The following is a 15422-nucleotide window of genomic DNA, read 5'->3' as shown; positions in this document are numbered from 1 at the left end:
GAATTAATCAGGTATGAGAACTTGGAGTCAGGGAAAGCTGTTCTTGCAGGAAAGATATCTGGATGTCTTGCTAGAGGATGCAATGACTGATTAGAGGCAAAGGTGTTGAAATTGTTTCCCTGGTGGTGGCTGATGGGCTGAGATGGCACAGTGCTGTAGTCTAGCCTAAGTTAAAGTCCTTGATGATTAGAAGTCACCCAGGTCTTCTCAGCATGGCACAGGAATATCCTTACTGGGAGAGCCATCCTCCATCTTCCCCACACCCAAATGTCAGATTTACATTTTATGTTACCTACAAGGTCAAAGGTCAAAACGGTGTTTTACTGATTATGTCAAATTTTCTATGTGTGAGAAAATTTAGAAGATGGCTAACTATTCCCAATGGACAATTTGCGTATGTCAGTTATCAAACTTAACCACTCAGGATTTATCCTGAGATGAGAAAGTATTAATGATTGAACATTCTAGAAATGTTGGAAATGATCTTCTCTGAAATAATTTTTTTCATATTGGAACTCTGTCAAATAAGAATTATTGCTGAAGGAACTTGGGTGCTCTGTGGTTAAAATATTTTCCCCCAAATGTACCTACTTGGAGCAAGTCTGATATGACATAGCTACAGTGTGATTGTAGGTCAGTTTGCCCAGATGATCCTGGTTTATGCCTGTTGTCTGGATGTAATTACCATCAGCACCCTCTTTTACTTGCAGAAGGACCCCCATTTGAATGAAACTTTATACAGGCACCATACAAAGATAGCTCCTAATTCCTGGAAAATAAAGGGATTCAACTGGAAGTGTATGTGGAATATTGTTAGATGCAGCTTGTTGAGTTCACTTTTAATAAAAGAATTGAACAACAAAACCAATCCAGCTATGCACTGCCTAATCAGAAATTACACGATTTCCCTGGATCACATTTAAAAACTCAGTTTCTTTCACGAGATATAATCATGCAACTTTCAGAACTAAGCATATAAAGATTTTAAAACTGTCTTGTATTTATGCCTCAGAAAATATTTCCATACTAGAGCAACCAAGAAAAATACTTCTTCTATCACACACACTTCAATGTAAATATGCACGCAAATAGGCATACATACGCTAGAAGGGAAGAAAAAAGCAATTATATTGTTATAAATCTGCAGTGATGCGAAATATCTACTAGCGTATCTGGATTAAAAACAGCATCATCTTACCTGAAGTTCCTGGGTAGCAAATTGAATGGACAGAAAAACAAATAAGAGGTCTATTTAAAATGATTACATTAAAGGTACTCAAGTGTATTTGTCTTAGCTCTAACACAACACCAAATAGTGCTAATAATATATACTTCAGTAGATGCAACTTAAAAAAAGTAAAGATACACAAACCCCAAGGAGAAAAATCAGTATCAAACACCAGAAATTTCAAACCTCTGAGTAGTGGATGATGTAGCTGGGGTAACAAATCATAAATACAATTTCTAAAATAACTTTCCACTTCAGTGACAACTTTGGTCTCCTTAACACTTTTTTTTTGGAATGCCTAAATTTTTATTTGTGAGAAAATTGTTAAATGTCATGGGAAAATGAATGAGGGTCATCAACTGGAAAAAAAAGGTGACATCACCTGATCCTGCTCACAAAGCTAAAAGTGTTTGTGACCATGATCTGTTCACTGCTGATGTGCAATTAATAGCAAAGAAATAGCACCTATAAAGCTTCTGAAAAATTCAAAGGCAAACCCTTACAGATAGCATTTAATGAGAAGGAATGGACATCACCAAACAACTGGTCTTTCTTTTTGTTTTGATAATTGTGTTTTGATCTAGAAGCCAAATATGCTTACCTTTCTCATTGAGGAGACACTGAAATTACTCACCAGTGACAGTACAAAGGAACGAACATTTAGAAGGCCTACTATGTGCCTGACACTATACCAGCAGCTTTACATGGGTTATCTTACTTAGTCCTCTCATCATTCTACCTCTCATCATTAAATGTCTTGTCATACACATTTAAAAGATGAAGCCAAGAGCAATAGCATCCATGCCTAAGGTCATATAACTAGGTCAGTCACAGAGTTGAAATTCAAAGTTGGACCTGCCTGACTTCAAAGCCCAAGCATTTTCACTCTGTCTTGGTGGCTAGGACAATAGAACACTAGAAGGAAGGTGTAGTATTCACTATTTATTGTCCCTGAAAAACATTAGTATAATATTTATTTTCAAGTGACGAGCATCTCAGATTTTCCCTCCTTTATTTTGATAGAAATTGAATTTGTTAGTTGTTCTGAAATGGTGTCTAATCCCTCCATTTTACATCATTCCTGCTAGGTCACTTCACATAACACTTTTTTTGGCTGAGGCTGGAAAATGATGCCTCTCTTCCTTCATCAATTTTTCCCTCCCTCTTTCAACTTCCAAGGGAACAGGTGCCCAAGCTTGAATTGTAGCCTAACAGCAAAGATTAGGTCAGTTGTCCAGATCAGGGAGCTAATCTTCTGATATTCCATATAGCTCTGGCTCAGAGACACTTTGAAAGTATACAAAACAATTGTATTTTGCTTTACACTTTTTAAACAATCCTTACCACGTTTAGCAATGGATTTCTTTACCAATAATTATGGTTAACAGAAAACTCTGCAATACTTTTTACTAGTTCTAGAACAATTGAAGGTAAAAAGTTGACACTTATTTTAAAGATGCCGTACAGTCAGTGCCTTTATACTCTTTAAGGACTTGATCTGCTACACTTGGTTTCCAGGGAAAGAACTGGTGAAGAAAACATTCTTCATTCTAAGGACCTGATTTTCCTTTGCTGGCCCAGACATCCAGGGTAGTCAGTGGGCCAGGGAGGGACAAAGAGGACAAAAACTCCCTGGCCTCACCTCAACATAAGTGGATTGGTGAGCAGTCATATCCTTCTAGGGAAGATAAGCAGCTACTCGAAGCATCATTTCCCACAAGTTTCCAGTTAAGTTAGGAGGTGCCTACCCGTCACAGGATGTGATAAGCTTTGAATCTGGGCCTCCACTTTAACTGTAAGACTAGCAGAAAGCGCTTTCTTTGTCTGGGAAATATAGTGCGCTTAGTTAAATGTGAGCTAAGGTATGTTGAGCGACACCATGAGCCGGCTCCATAGCAGGCATTTTTACGTATGCCAATCTCATTCTTGTGAATTTAGTTTTCGTCCCACGAGGCAGAAGACTCCCTCTCAGCTGGAACATGGCCCTAAGCTATTGAGATGAGAGTGATGAGATGATGCTCCTCCTTCCACTCCCAGTTTTCAAAAACAGGATTCACAACTGAAAGCATCTTATTACCATAATTGTCATTCAAATAAATGAATCTGCATTTGCCCGTTGAGACTCGAATTCAGCAGCTCCAGGTGTCGGGAACACTAGCTGTGCGCTCCGAAAGCAGCGCCAAGAGCTCTCATGTGCGTTTTATCTTGTTTCAAGTTTTAATGATTTCATCAAACAGCACAAAGGTGCTGGAGCCCTCGAGCTCCCATCTCATGTTCTAGCAGGCAAGCTTTAAAGTAATCGTATTAGAGCAATTTCACATTTAAGATAATTAACTACTTAGCATGTTTTACCCAGACACCAGTGAACAGGCTGAGAAAATGAATGTTTTTGTGATTTTTTTTTAAAGTTCACCTTTGGACTACATACACACAGTCTTTGTGTGGTCATTAAAAGTCAGCTCTTTGCCATTTAGAAATAACTTGGCAGCCTTTGCCGTGGGCTCAGACAGGAAGGGCGTGGTAAACTTTTGCCAAAGTTGAGCTGCTGTACTTTGAATAAGTTGATTCAAAACAAAGTTTACAGCTGTCCAATTAAAGACTCTGTTATAAAAACTCATTTAGCAGGTAAAAAAGAAACGGTTTCGTTAGTCAAGGAAAAGCCTGAATGGATTATTTTTACAGAGAATATACTGTACCTCTCCATCCTCCAGCTCCACGTCTAGGAAATCAAAGTCTCTAAAGACTCTGAACTGCTGCTCACTGTTCGTGTCATCCATGTTCTCCTGCTCTCGGGCGCCGTCCTCAGAGGACACCAAGCTTGTCTGGTGCTCAAGCAGATCCAGATCCCCACACGATGAAAAAATTACCTACGAGTCAAGAGTCCTCTCCTGAGAAAGCGTTCTCCCTTTGGTTGTTTGTGCTACGAAAAACTGTAATTGGTTCTTCATAGCACTGTATTTCCAGTACACACCTAATTCCTTAAGTGGGTATTTTTAGAATGTTCTTTTATTATTTATGTTGGACAGGTGCCTTCAGATTAAACTCGTTGCAAAGATGCAAGTTACGTACTAGGAAAATGTTCAAGAGTCAAATTGCTGCTTCTTAATGGATGAAGACTGGATCCTACCTGTGTGTGTGTGTGTGTGTGTGTGTGTGTGTGACAGACAAACTGAGCATGTGTTCACAGGCAAACTAGAGCAGCCAAGAAATTTTCCACTGTTTGTGAACTGCTTAAGGTTAGAAATTGTACACATTCACACACACATCCATGTCACATACATATTATCACATAATATTTTAAGGATTACTGATAGCAAGATATGTTATTATAGAAGGAACTGTGAGAGCAAAGGATTTAACCCTTTTAGAGATAAACCAGGAACTGGTAAGGAATAAGAAACAGAAGCCAAAAAGTTCAGTATTGCCTATTTGAATTACAGAAGAGTAGCTGAGCAGCCATGTTCATCACTTATACTTAAATTCCTGTCTTATTGACTTAAACAAAACTTTTTTCTATTAAAATCTTTAGTATGTTAATATTTTAAAATTAACTTCTGTGTTTAGGTTCTTTTCACTGGGCCATTTTAATAGAACTTTGTAGAAGGAATAAACTGCAAATGAACCTAAATGTTTTGCTATCTAGCCTGTCCTGAACATACAGTGGTATTAAATAAAGTGAACAGTATTTTTTATTTAACTATTATAACGTCTAGTCTTCCTTGAAAAGTAGGCCAATCATTTATAAGACTTTAAATATAACAAATGTGTCTCAAAAGTAAAAAGACTGAATGGATTTTAAGTGTACTCTTTTTCTTCAGTGTTTGAGAACAGTTATATGATTTGCTCTACGTTCCCATAAAATGGTACATGACACACAGTTTGCACAGGGATTGCAAATGGGTATATGAGGCAAATAGCATTGAAGGCCAGTCAACTAGTTGGTGAGAGATGAGACCAAATTCCTGTTTCTTCGGTTGAAGCCTCCCTAGCCTAGTTAGTGCTGTTTTCATTTGTGGCATACTCCAGGTGAACATTTCTAGCTAGAATTTCAGCATGGAAACAGGCAGTTTAGATCTGAAGGAGAAAGTGCCCAACACAATGGCAGTTAAGAAACGGCCCTTGTTTCTCTCCCTTGTGGGCTGTGAGGCTCTGTCTGCCCCTGCCACTATCACCTCGTCCAGCCCCTGTTCCCTCTGCTCTAAATAATGTCACAGGAGCAGCAGCAAACCCACTGATCAATAACAGTAAAAAGCTGACTTCAGTGGAGACAAGCTTAGCTGATGGCTGGCTCGGGTGCATTCCCAGGTGACAAGAAGTATTAATTTGCAGTTTAGCAAGTATTTATGAGCCTAGTATTTCACATGCTCATGAACTGCATTAGCAGATACATTTTGGGATTTTAAAAACAGCTCCACAGAGAAATTGTTTGCTAATTCTTACTTTATTTGGGAAATTATTTAGTTTGCTATTTCTTTTCTTGTTAATAATAAAGATGCTGTGATACAGATGAAATAAAAATACCTGGTGAAACCAGACCCTGAGATTTTTATTGCTTTTGCTGTACTATACTCACACACACAATCTGAATTTTCTAAATTTTCTAAACGATTCAGAAGCTAACTTTTAATACTTCAATTATTCATTTATTCCAAAACTCAGTGGCATTTTTGAAAAACTGTAACATCAGTGGAAGTTTATATGAAAAAAAACCCCATAATATATCATTATTTTCATCTTTATTGTACATACGTAAAATAATGACATCACTGTTATTGATGATGTGTGTATAGAGAGTAAAATTATACCCAAAAGGAATGTATAGCATATATAGTGGTGCAGGAGATAGTCACATATATATATTTTAAGGAAGTCTGGGCATATTTATAAAAAAATCCAAGAAATTTTAAAAAATGAAAATAACTGAGTATGTATTTACAGGCAAACTGGAGCAAATAGCCAACAAAGTTTTTCATTGTTTTTGAACTAAGTGAGATTAAAAATCATGGTGTGGAGAGAGATAATCTAGGGGTTTGATCTAGATGGTGGATATCACACTTGTCATTCATAGTTGAATTCTCTAAACTATATGATCAAAGGTAAAAAAGAACCAAAATAAATATGATATGAGACAGAACTTACTGATGGATTTTTGCTTAATCCTACTTCTTGGCCACACAGAGAAAGGACATGCACCAACTTCTCTTTTGTCCTCTTCTGGAAAAGAAACACACAGGCAGGTTTTAATCAAGGGGTCCTGTGATCAAATCTGCTCTAATACCATGGTCATTAGCCACACAGGGCAATCGCACTTGAAATGTGGCCATGAGAACCAAGATATAAAATACACAAAGACTTGGTTTGAAAAAAGAATGTAAAACATCTCTTGAATAATTGTAAAATATTGACTATATGTTGAAATAATAATATTTTAGACATATTACTTTAACTAAAATGTTATTGAAATTAATTTTATCTGTTTCTTTTTACTATTTTTTTAAAGGTGACTATTAGAAAATTTAAAGTGAGGCTCACATTGTGTTTATACCGGATGGTGCTGATCCAGGTTTTCCCAAGGGAGGGGGCTGAAAATCAATTTCTAGGGTCTTCATCAGATATTCATTACTCCCCTTGATATTCTTTTCTTTTATGCTACAACTTTCAGCATTAGCAGGGCTTTCCTTACACCTACATTCTATCTATTATGTTACGGTACAAATCTGTTTTCCTCAAATGGGAGAATACTTTCTGCAGAAGTAAAAACTTGAATTATTTCCAAGCCACATTAAATCTTTCTCAATTTATTCTTCCTACACTTAAATAGATTCAATTCCTTTTCCTTTTCTTCATGAGCCTTATTTTTCAGCCCCTTAAGCATGGAGATTCTTCTATAAACCATCACATTTTCTAGTGACGTTGATAAACCAGGTCTCAGAATACTTGGTGAGTTGAGAATGAAAAGGCAGAGTAACTAGAGCCTAAAAAATGGTAATGTACTTCAGAATTGCTCTTAAGGCAATCTTCCTAATCTCTTTAAAATGATTTCTCCTTTTTAATCTGATTTCAGTTAATGTGGAGACTGCTAGGAGGCCAATATCACTCACAGATTTTCCTTCTTAGTGGAACTGAATTCACTGCATCCTTCTTTCCAAATTATAGAAGGGACACTGAATACGGTGACTTTTCAAAGTCAAAGGAGGACTTTCATGTTGAAGGATGGCAAGAGATTTGCTGAACTATTTCTCTTAAGTTTTCGCAGGCAATTTACAATTCTGGGAAGGAATCAATAGAGAGGAACATGGAGTTGGGCTGTATATTTTTCTTCTCTTTTCCAAATCCCCAAGAAAGTACAGTAGGCAATGAAGGCTCACTGAGAAGCAGCTATGCTCCAGCAGGCACTGTGCTATACCTTCTGCTTCCCTCACCTTTCAGAGTGAAGGGGAGTCCTGCTGGGCGTGCACACAAAGTGCTTTTCCCTGCTCAGCACCCGCTTCGCTGCCTTCTAGTAATGCAGTCCCTCTTATCTTGGGAACAGCTCCTCTCCCTCTAAGTGGGGCTTTCCCTCCCTTGCACATGCTGCAAGAGTCCTTTTTCCAGAATCGCTATGGACGTTGGGGAGGGGAGGCCTCTGTCCTGAAATCATCAGAGGCAAAGACCATGTAAATCTGGAGCTGCCAGGGGTCAGTGGTGCCTCACATGGGAAGAATCTGCCTGAGAATGAAGTCAGCAGAGAGGAAAGCAGGGCCCAGACTTTGGGAAGGGAACGTGGGGACAGTGAGAAGGAGAGAGGGAGTCTAAGGATCCAGTTCCTGATTTTGTGTACTAGAATCCAGCCATGCCTGAAGCCAAGATATATGAATTAATAAATTCCTTTTCCATTTAAGGTAATTTTTCACTGGGCTTCTGTCATATGTCACCAAAAGAGCCCTGAATAATGCAGGGATTTTACTTGGCAATAAGTCCAATGACATCAATACTGTGATGCAGTCACCCATCCACAGTACAGTCTTAAGCTGTGATAACAGAACTACAGAGAAATCTGGCAGCCCACTCTGCTCTGTAGGGCTGAGACTGGATGGAGACCATGGCTACAGTGCCTGCTCAGGAGCCAGAATGGGTATTGAGTATACAGCTCTATCATATAGAATTGTTTGGGAGAACTAATGATATATTATTTGGAGAAAAAAGGACTTGTTTGGGTGAGTGGCAGAGGGGTAGGGTTTCTTTGAATGTTTGAAGGGCTGCCATGTGAAAGATCAGATTTTACTTACTAAGCCTTAAGAGAATTAGGACCAATGGGTAGAAGCAAAAAAGTATCAGACTTCAACTCAATGTAATGAGCTGTTCAAAGATAAAATGGATTCCCTTGGAATGTCGTGAGAACCTCACCATTGAAGCGTTGATGCCCAGATGGGCAACGTTGGGATGGTGAATGGGAGAATCTCATATTACATGGGCAGTTGGGCTCAGCAGGTCGCTTAAGCTTCCTTCCAATCCTGGGAGTCTAGGATTCTATACCTGAGAATACTGGGGCCTTTTCCAGCTTACAGGAACAAGGACATTAGAGTTGGAGCCTGATGAGGTAGAGGACGTGCTCCGGGTGACAGCCATAGCCCTGGGCTTCCCATCACGCCCAGAAGAGTTCTGCAGTTCATCATATCGCCTCCCGATGATTGGTGTCTTGAGAAAAAAGAATACAAAAGCACAGGTTCTTTTATCTCATTCTGTGGTATATGGGATCACTCTACCCAGCAGCAGCCAAGAACTGCTTACCTGATTAAAAATTAGATTAGGGAAGTTCAGTGTTACAAGTAGGCTCATTTTCCTGATGTTCAAATATACATTCTACATCATTTTGCGTCTTCAACATTTTCCCACCCTCTTTAGCAGCTGGAAACAAATCCAATTGCTTGTTCTTAAAGATACTTTAGAAAGCACTGATAAAGATTAGAAGCGAAACATTTAGGAAAGCAAATAGTCAGTTTTCAGATGTGTAAGCTTAAAAGAATTTTTTTTTTTTAATGATTGGCACCTGAGCTAACAACTGTTGCCAATCTTTTTTTTTTTTCTGCTTTATCTCCCCAAATCCCCCCGTACATAGTTGTATATCTTAGTTGCAGGTCCTTCTAGTTGTGGGATGTGGGACGCCACTTCAGTGTGGCCTGATGAGCGGGGCCATGTCTGCACCCAGATCCGAACCCTGGGCCGCTGCAGCGGAGTGCGAGAACTTAGCCATTCAGCCATGGGGCCGGCCACTAAAAGAATTTCTTATAACAGGAAACCAAAATTCATTCCCCTCTTCCTTTACTCACCAATCTTTAGATACTCTCAATTATTTAAAAACTTATTTAAACTATTTACATCTTTTCAGTTATTTAAATGACTGAGGTTAGGGCCGGGTGCTTGGGCAGCATTTTGGAAATTTTACTTCCTGAGAGTCCAGGAGTGTGGGGGCTGGAGTGTGGGGACATCACCTCCCAAACTTTAGCCCCAAGGAGGTCTACTCTGCAGAAACCTGTTCATGGGCCTACACTTGGAGGCGGTAGAAACCAGCTGGTAATTCTCCACCTGGCTCTTAAGGCCCATCTTTCTGGACCATCATTCTGGGTCTTTAGGGTGTGCAGCTGACTGGCTGCCTGTCTTCTGTACCCCTTTGGAACAGAATAACCTTAAGTCAAAGAGTAAAATTAGCTTCTCCCCCCAGCAATGTAAAAAAAAATGTTAAAAATGGAAAAGGACTGAATTGATACGTTAATATCATATATATACTAAATATAGATGCAGGTATCACAGTGGCAGCAAAACAGAATCCCATCCTGAATACTGAAAAGATAAAAGGTCAATGAGACCATCGTGTGAAAAAACCCAGCCTGGCTACACCCTACTTAAGAAAGTGAGTAAGTTCCATATAAATAGATCCAGTTTATTCCTTTAGTGAATTTATTCATTCAGCATGTGGAACAATATTTATTAAATACCAATCATGCAGCAGACACTGTCCCAGACCCTGGTGACAAGATGGACAGAGTGCAGTTTGTGCTTTGGGAGGCTTATGGGTCGTGGGGTGAGAGAGACAGGAAAGCAAAGTATTTTTACATCTTAGACTAAAATAGTTAAGTACAGGCCTCTCAAACGTTCGTGCACGGACCAGCAGGTAAATCTGACTGCTTTCTGCCCTCTCTTCTCTTCCTGAGTCCTTAACTTGGTTCACCAGTCCCTTCCCTCTGCACTTCCCTCTCCCTCACGGCAAGAATTTAGATAAGTTTAATGGTTTAAAAAGCAGTGTGGCTTAGGGAAGCAACCATAAAGGCGGATTCCTTATTCCTGTAAATCTCAGCCACTTGCCGGTCTGGCTGCGGTTCAGGAAACAGCGTTGTGGATATAAATACAGGACATGACGGTTGTCAAATAAAGAATGAGTGAAGGTCATGGTTTGAAATGCTTAAGATCATTCCATTTAAAGTTTTTTTAAAATCATTTTTATATAACTGAGGCTAGCTTTTATTTTTTAAAGCTGCCAATTGAGAGCCCCAGTGAATATGACACTCGATGTGTTCTTAGAGAAACTAGGGTCCGGCCTGGTGGCATAGCTGTTAAGTGCACATGTTTCGCTTCAGTGGCCCAGGGTTTGCTGGTTCGGATCCCGGGTGTGGACATGGCACCGCTTGGCAAGCCATGCTGTGGTAGGCGTCCCACATATAAAGTAGAGGAAGATGGGCATGGATGTTAGCTCAGGGCCAGTCTTCCTCAGCAAAAAGCGGAAGATTGGCAGATGTTAGCTCAGGGCCAGTCGTCCTCAAAAAAACCCCCCCAAAAACCCCAGAAACTAATTTAGGCCTTAGAAGACTTCATGTGAAATAAATGTAAAATAAGTCTCCATTTGACCAGGCAACTAGTTTTGACCTTTGCCACCACAAATGCATGTTAAACTTTACAGAAACACTTAACATACCTCTGAAATATCAAAGTGAAAGTCCAGGGTTTTTCCAGGTAATTCCTTGGAAGCACTCGTCCACACTCGATGTATTTCTATCTTTGAGAGGTCGCTGTGCTGGTAGGATGGCAACACTAGGCTGGCAGATCGAGAGACTACCAGCTTTAAGATATTCAAAGCTTCTCTCCAGTGAACACTCTGAAGGAAAGAAAACACTCAATGGTTAAAAATAATTTCATTTTTAAAAACTAATATACTTCTAGCCACTGAAACTTCTTATGACAAGTCAGAATTCATTGATTTAAAACAGTGCAGGAAATTCTGTGATAAGTAAAAGGCACATGACATAAAAAGATAGTTTATATACAAGATGAGCTACATTTAGGAAACAAGCAAATAAAAAACCCCAATTTTGTCCATATTCAAATAAATCAAAGTTTAAAATAACAAGCTACCATTTTTGCTAATGAGGTACCTCCTTAATTTGAATAAAAACAGTCCCCACTGCATTTTATGCTACTGATCACTTACCCTTTCTCAGAATTCTCCTGCCTGCCATTTCCAGCCTTCCTTCCTACATCTCTGGCTCTTCCTGCCCCATTTGCCTCCTGGGTGCCTGATCTCTGCCTCAGCCCTCTTCCTTTTTCACTCCGTATCTTCCTCATGACCTAGACCAAGAATCTGGGAGCTGTTCTTAACTCCTCTCTTTCCCTCCCTCCTGATAATTTGTTCCTTCCTCTCCATTCTTGCTGGCACTGGCTCAATTGAATCATCTCTGGCCTCTGCCTGGACTATTTCAATAGCCTCTTTTCTTGTCTCCCTGTTTGAAGCCTCTACTTAAGTCCATGGTACCCACCTTAGCTACAGTGACCTTTCTAGAACTCTTCCGATCATGCCACTTCTCAGCCTAAACTTCTAGGGCTCCCTCTGGCGGACAGGGAGGAGTTCACACTCTTTGCATGTGGCTTATGGGGGTTATCTCCTGCAGGCTACCCCTGGAGTTCCCCAAACCAGCCAGGTAAGGTCTCTTAGCCTCTGTGCCTTTACTCATGCCATTCCCTCATGCTGGAAGGCCTTTCCTGTCCTTAGGGGCTTATCAAACACCTACTCTTCCTCTAAGACTCACTTTGTTTTATCATCTTTGTCTCCCTGACAACCCCTAGGCAGACTGAGGTGCTTCTCCCACAAAAATATTGAACATAAGTAAACTAATTTGATAAAAGTTATTTTCCCAGGCTTTGGAGTAAAAGCACATGAAATAAAACACATTTCCCTTGCTGTTAGAATCTGCACAAGGGAAGTCATGGTTTGAATGTGAAATTAGCTGCCATTCAAGATAAGATATCTAGTACCAGAGATGCCACAGGCCTAGGAGAGAACAGGCAGCCTAACTAAACAATGAAATGGGGCACATGATTGGTAGAAAGGTGTGAACTGACCCTCTGTCTCCCTTGAGTGTTGTGAAGTGAGAAAGCATTACTGAATGCCTACCTTGTGGCACAACTATTAAATGAAACAAAAAGCTTAGAAATCACTTTTAGCATTAAATACTATCTGCAAGAATGTGACCGTTGAAGTGAAGATGGAAAGAAATGTCTAGAATTTACATTGTATGGCTTTGTCAATGAATTTAACCAGAGAAAACCTAGCATTTTCTGTTGAATTCTGCAACTCACCATGTACACTCCTGTGTTTGGTTGTTGGAGTAATTTCAAGTACATTTATGCAAGTTTCTTAATCTCAGTTCCCTATAAAGTGGCAATTTTAACCTCTGAATTAATTCTCTGCATGTTGAAACACCTGGCCTAGAACCCGGTACATGCAAGTCCCTTCTCCCTTCTCCCTTCTCCTTTGAAATAGGATACTACAAATAAGACCTGCCCCTGCCCTTGCAGCCAGGTGCGTGCTGTCAGCATCCAGCTTGTAAGCCCAAGAGGCAGAAATGTGTCCTCTGAAGGCTCAGAAACACACAGGGCCTGGTTCTGTCTTTCTCCTCAGTATATCACTCAGGGCGGGGTCAGCTGCCAGTCTTGCCTGCTCTCGGTGTGTTATGGATATCAGTGAATGAATGCGTGGCCTGGCACCCATAGAGCTTTGCAGCAGAGTACAAGCTACATGCAAAGCCGTGGTGTTTGTGGCATGACTCTCTGGAAACCTCCTGGTTCATAAGTGAAGTCATCCAAACACTCACTTGCACATATTTTTCGATGGTCTTCAGAACTTCCACATTAAACTGCTTTACAGGGACAACCGAGAGATCCATGTAGCTGAGCAGACTGTAGATGACTTGGAGGAGGGGCTGCTGCATACTAGGCAGGCCCTTCTCCAGCAACTGTGGGAGGCAAGGCACAGCGTGAGTCACTTCGACACCAGATTTTCACATAGAAGCACCAATGATTCCCAATACTTTCATGATGCACATTTCCTTAGGAGGGAAATGAAAATCCTAACTAATGAAGAAATGAAGATATTATCAAAGGCCATGTAGGTAGGTCTGAATACATAAATATAATAGTTACACAATAGAATACAATGAAATAAACCTCAAAAGGAAAGCATTAAACACCAGTAATCATCAGAAGTTGATAATTAAAACAAAAGATACAATTTATCAGTTATCAAATTAGCAAAGATTAGAAATTAATAAGAGTATTGGTGAGTATATAAGATGGGTATTCTTACATATCAGTGGATAATTTGGCAATTGAGATCAAGAGGACTAAAATTGTTCATATCTTCTGAAATAGTTCACTTTCAGGAACTTCTCCAAAACGAGAAATAAACACTAAGATTTATGTATGAGATTTCAACATGGCATTATTTATAACAGTAAAAAAAAAACAAAAACCATGAAACAAAAAAGAAAGCTCTGTAAGCAATTTAATGTTTGAACACTAGGCTAATGAATATATAAATTATGGCAAATTGTATGATGAAATATGTAGTCAATGGAATGACATTTTTAAAGATAGTAATGGATATCATAATATTAAGTAAAAGGATATATAATTTCTATATATGATGCCACTATTGATGTGAATATGTGTGTGTTATACAGAAATAACATTGGAAAGAAATCCAACAAAATGTTAATAATGTTTCTCTCTAGATAATATAATTATTTGGACAATTTTTCTTTTCTTCTTTTTTTACTTTGTATTTTCCAAATTTTCTCTTATGAACATATACTGCTTTTATAATCAGGAAAAAATATCAATGAAATTTTCAAAAAGGAAAGCAAAATAATGAGAAAATATATATGACAGATGGAACTTTCTCCAGAATAGATCACATATTAGGCCACAAAACAAGTCTGAATAAATTTAAGAAGACTGAAATAATACCAAACGTCTTTTCTGACCACAACGGTATGAAACTAGAAATCAACTACAGGAAGAAAACTGCAAAAGCCACAAATATGTGAAGATTAAACAAAATGCTACTGAACAGCTATTGGGTCAATGAAGAAAGCAAAGGAGAAATAAAAAAATACCTGGAGACAAATGAAAATGAAAATATGACATGCCAAAATTTATGAGATATAGCGAAAGTGGTACTAAGAGGGAAGTTTATAGAAATACAGGCCTATCTCAAAAAATAAGAAAAATCTCAAATAAACAATCTAACAGTGCACTTAAAGGAAGTATAAAAGGAACAAACAAAGCCCCAAATCAGTAAAAGGAAATTATAAAAATCAGAGCAGAAATAAGTGAAACAGAGATTTAAAAAACAATAGAAAATAATCCATGAAACTAAGAACTGGTTATTTGAAAAGATAAAATTGACCAGCCTTTAGCTAGACTCACCAAGAGAAAAGAGAGGCTCAAATAAATAAAATCAGAAACAAAAGAGGAGAAATTACAATGGACACCTCAGAAGTACAAAGGATTATAAGAGAATACTACAAAAAGCTATATGCCAACAAATTGGATAATCTAGAAGAAACGGATAAATTCTTAGAATCATAGAACCCTCCAAAACTGAATCAAGAAGAAATGAAGAAGTTGAATAGACTAATCACCAGTCAGGAGATTGAAACAGTAATCAAAACTTCCCCCCAAAACAAAAGTCCAGGATCAGACAGTTTCATCAATGAATTCTATCAAACATTCAAAGAAGATTTAATACCTATCCTTCTCAAACTCTTCCAAAAAATTGAAGAGGAGGGGAGGCTTCCTAACTCATTCTATGATGCTCTGATACCAAAACCAGACAAGGACCACACAAAAAAGAAAATTACAGGCCAATATCACTGATGAACAT

General features: G+C 38.9%; 2 protein-coding genes across 9 annotated transcripts in view; one reads left to right on the top strand and one right to left on the bottom strand.

The window, feature by feature from the left end:
• Positions 1-15422, bottom strand: part of FRY (FRY microtubule binding protein) — a 407136-nt gene that overhangs the window by 29654 nt on the left and 362060 nt on the right. For all 8 annotated transcript variants that reach the window (XM_070520479.1, XM_070520478.1, XM_070520476.1 and 5 more), the window contains 5 exons: positions 13351-13491; positions 11178-11357; positions 8744-8905; positions 6368-6442; positions 3925-4095 (listed from right to left, as the gene is read on the bottom strand). In XM_070520479.1, coding sequence (XP_070376580.1) covers positions 3925-4095; positions 6368-6442; positions 8744-8905; positions 11178-11357; positions 13351-13491 — 729 coding nt within the window. The remainder of the gene's footprint in view (positions 1-3924; positions 4096-6367; positions 6443-8743; positions 8906-11177; positions 11358-13350; positions 13492-15422) is intronic.
• The window catches only part of ZAR1L (zygote arrest 1 like), a 77516-nt gene that overhangs the window by 44558 nt on the left and 17536 nt on the right, over positions 1-15422 (top strand). The gene's annotated exons all lie outside the window — the stretch shown is intronic.

Source organism: Equus asinus, chromosome 11, assembly GCF_041296235.1.
Source record: "Equus asinus isolate D_3611 breed Donkey chromosome 11, EquAss-T2T_v2, whole genome shotgun sequence".
Classification (NCBI taxonomy): Eukaryota; Metazoa; Chordata; class Mammalia; order Perissodactyla; family Equidae; genus Equus; species Equus asinus.
Note: the sequence above shows the minus strand (reverse complement) of the source record. Positions and strands in the feature narration are given on the sequence as shown.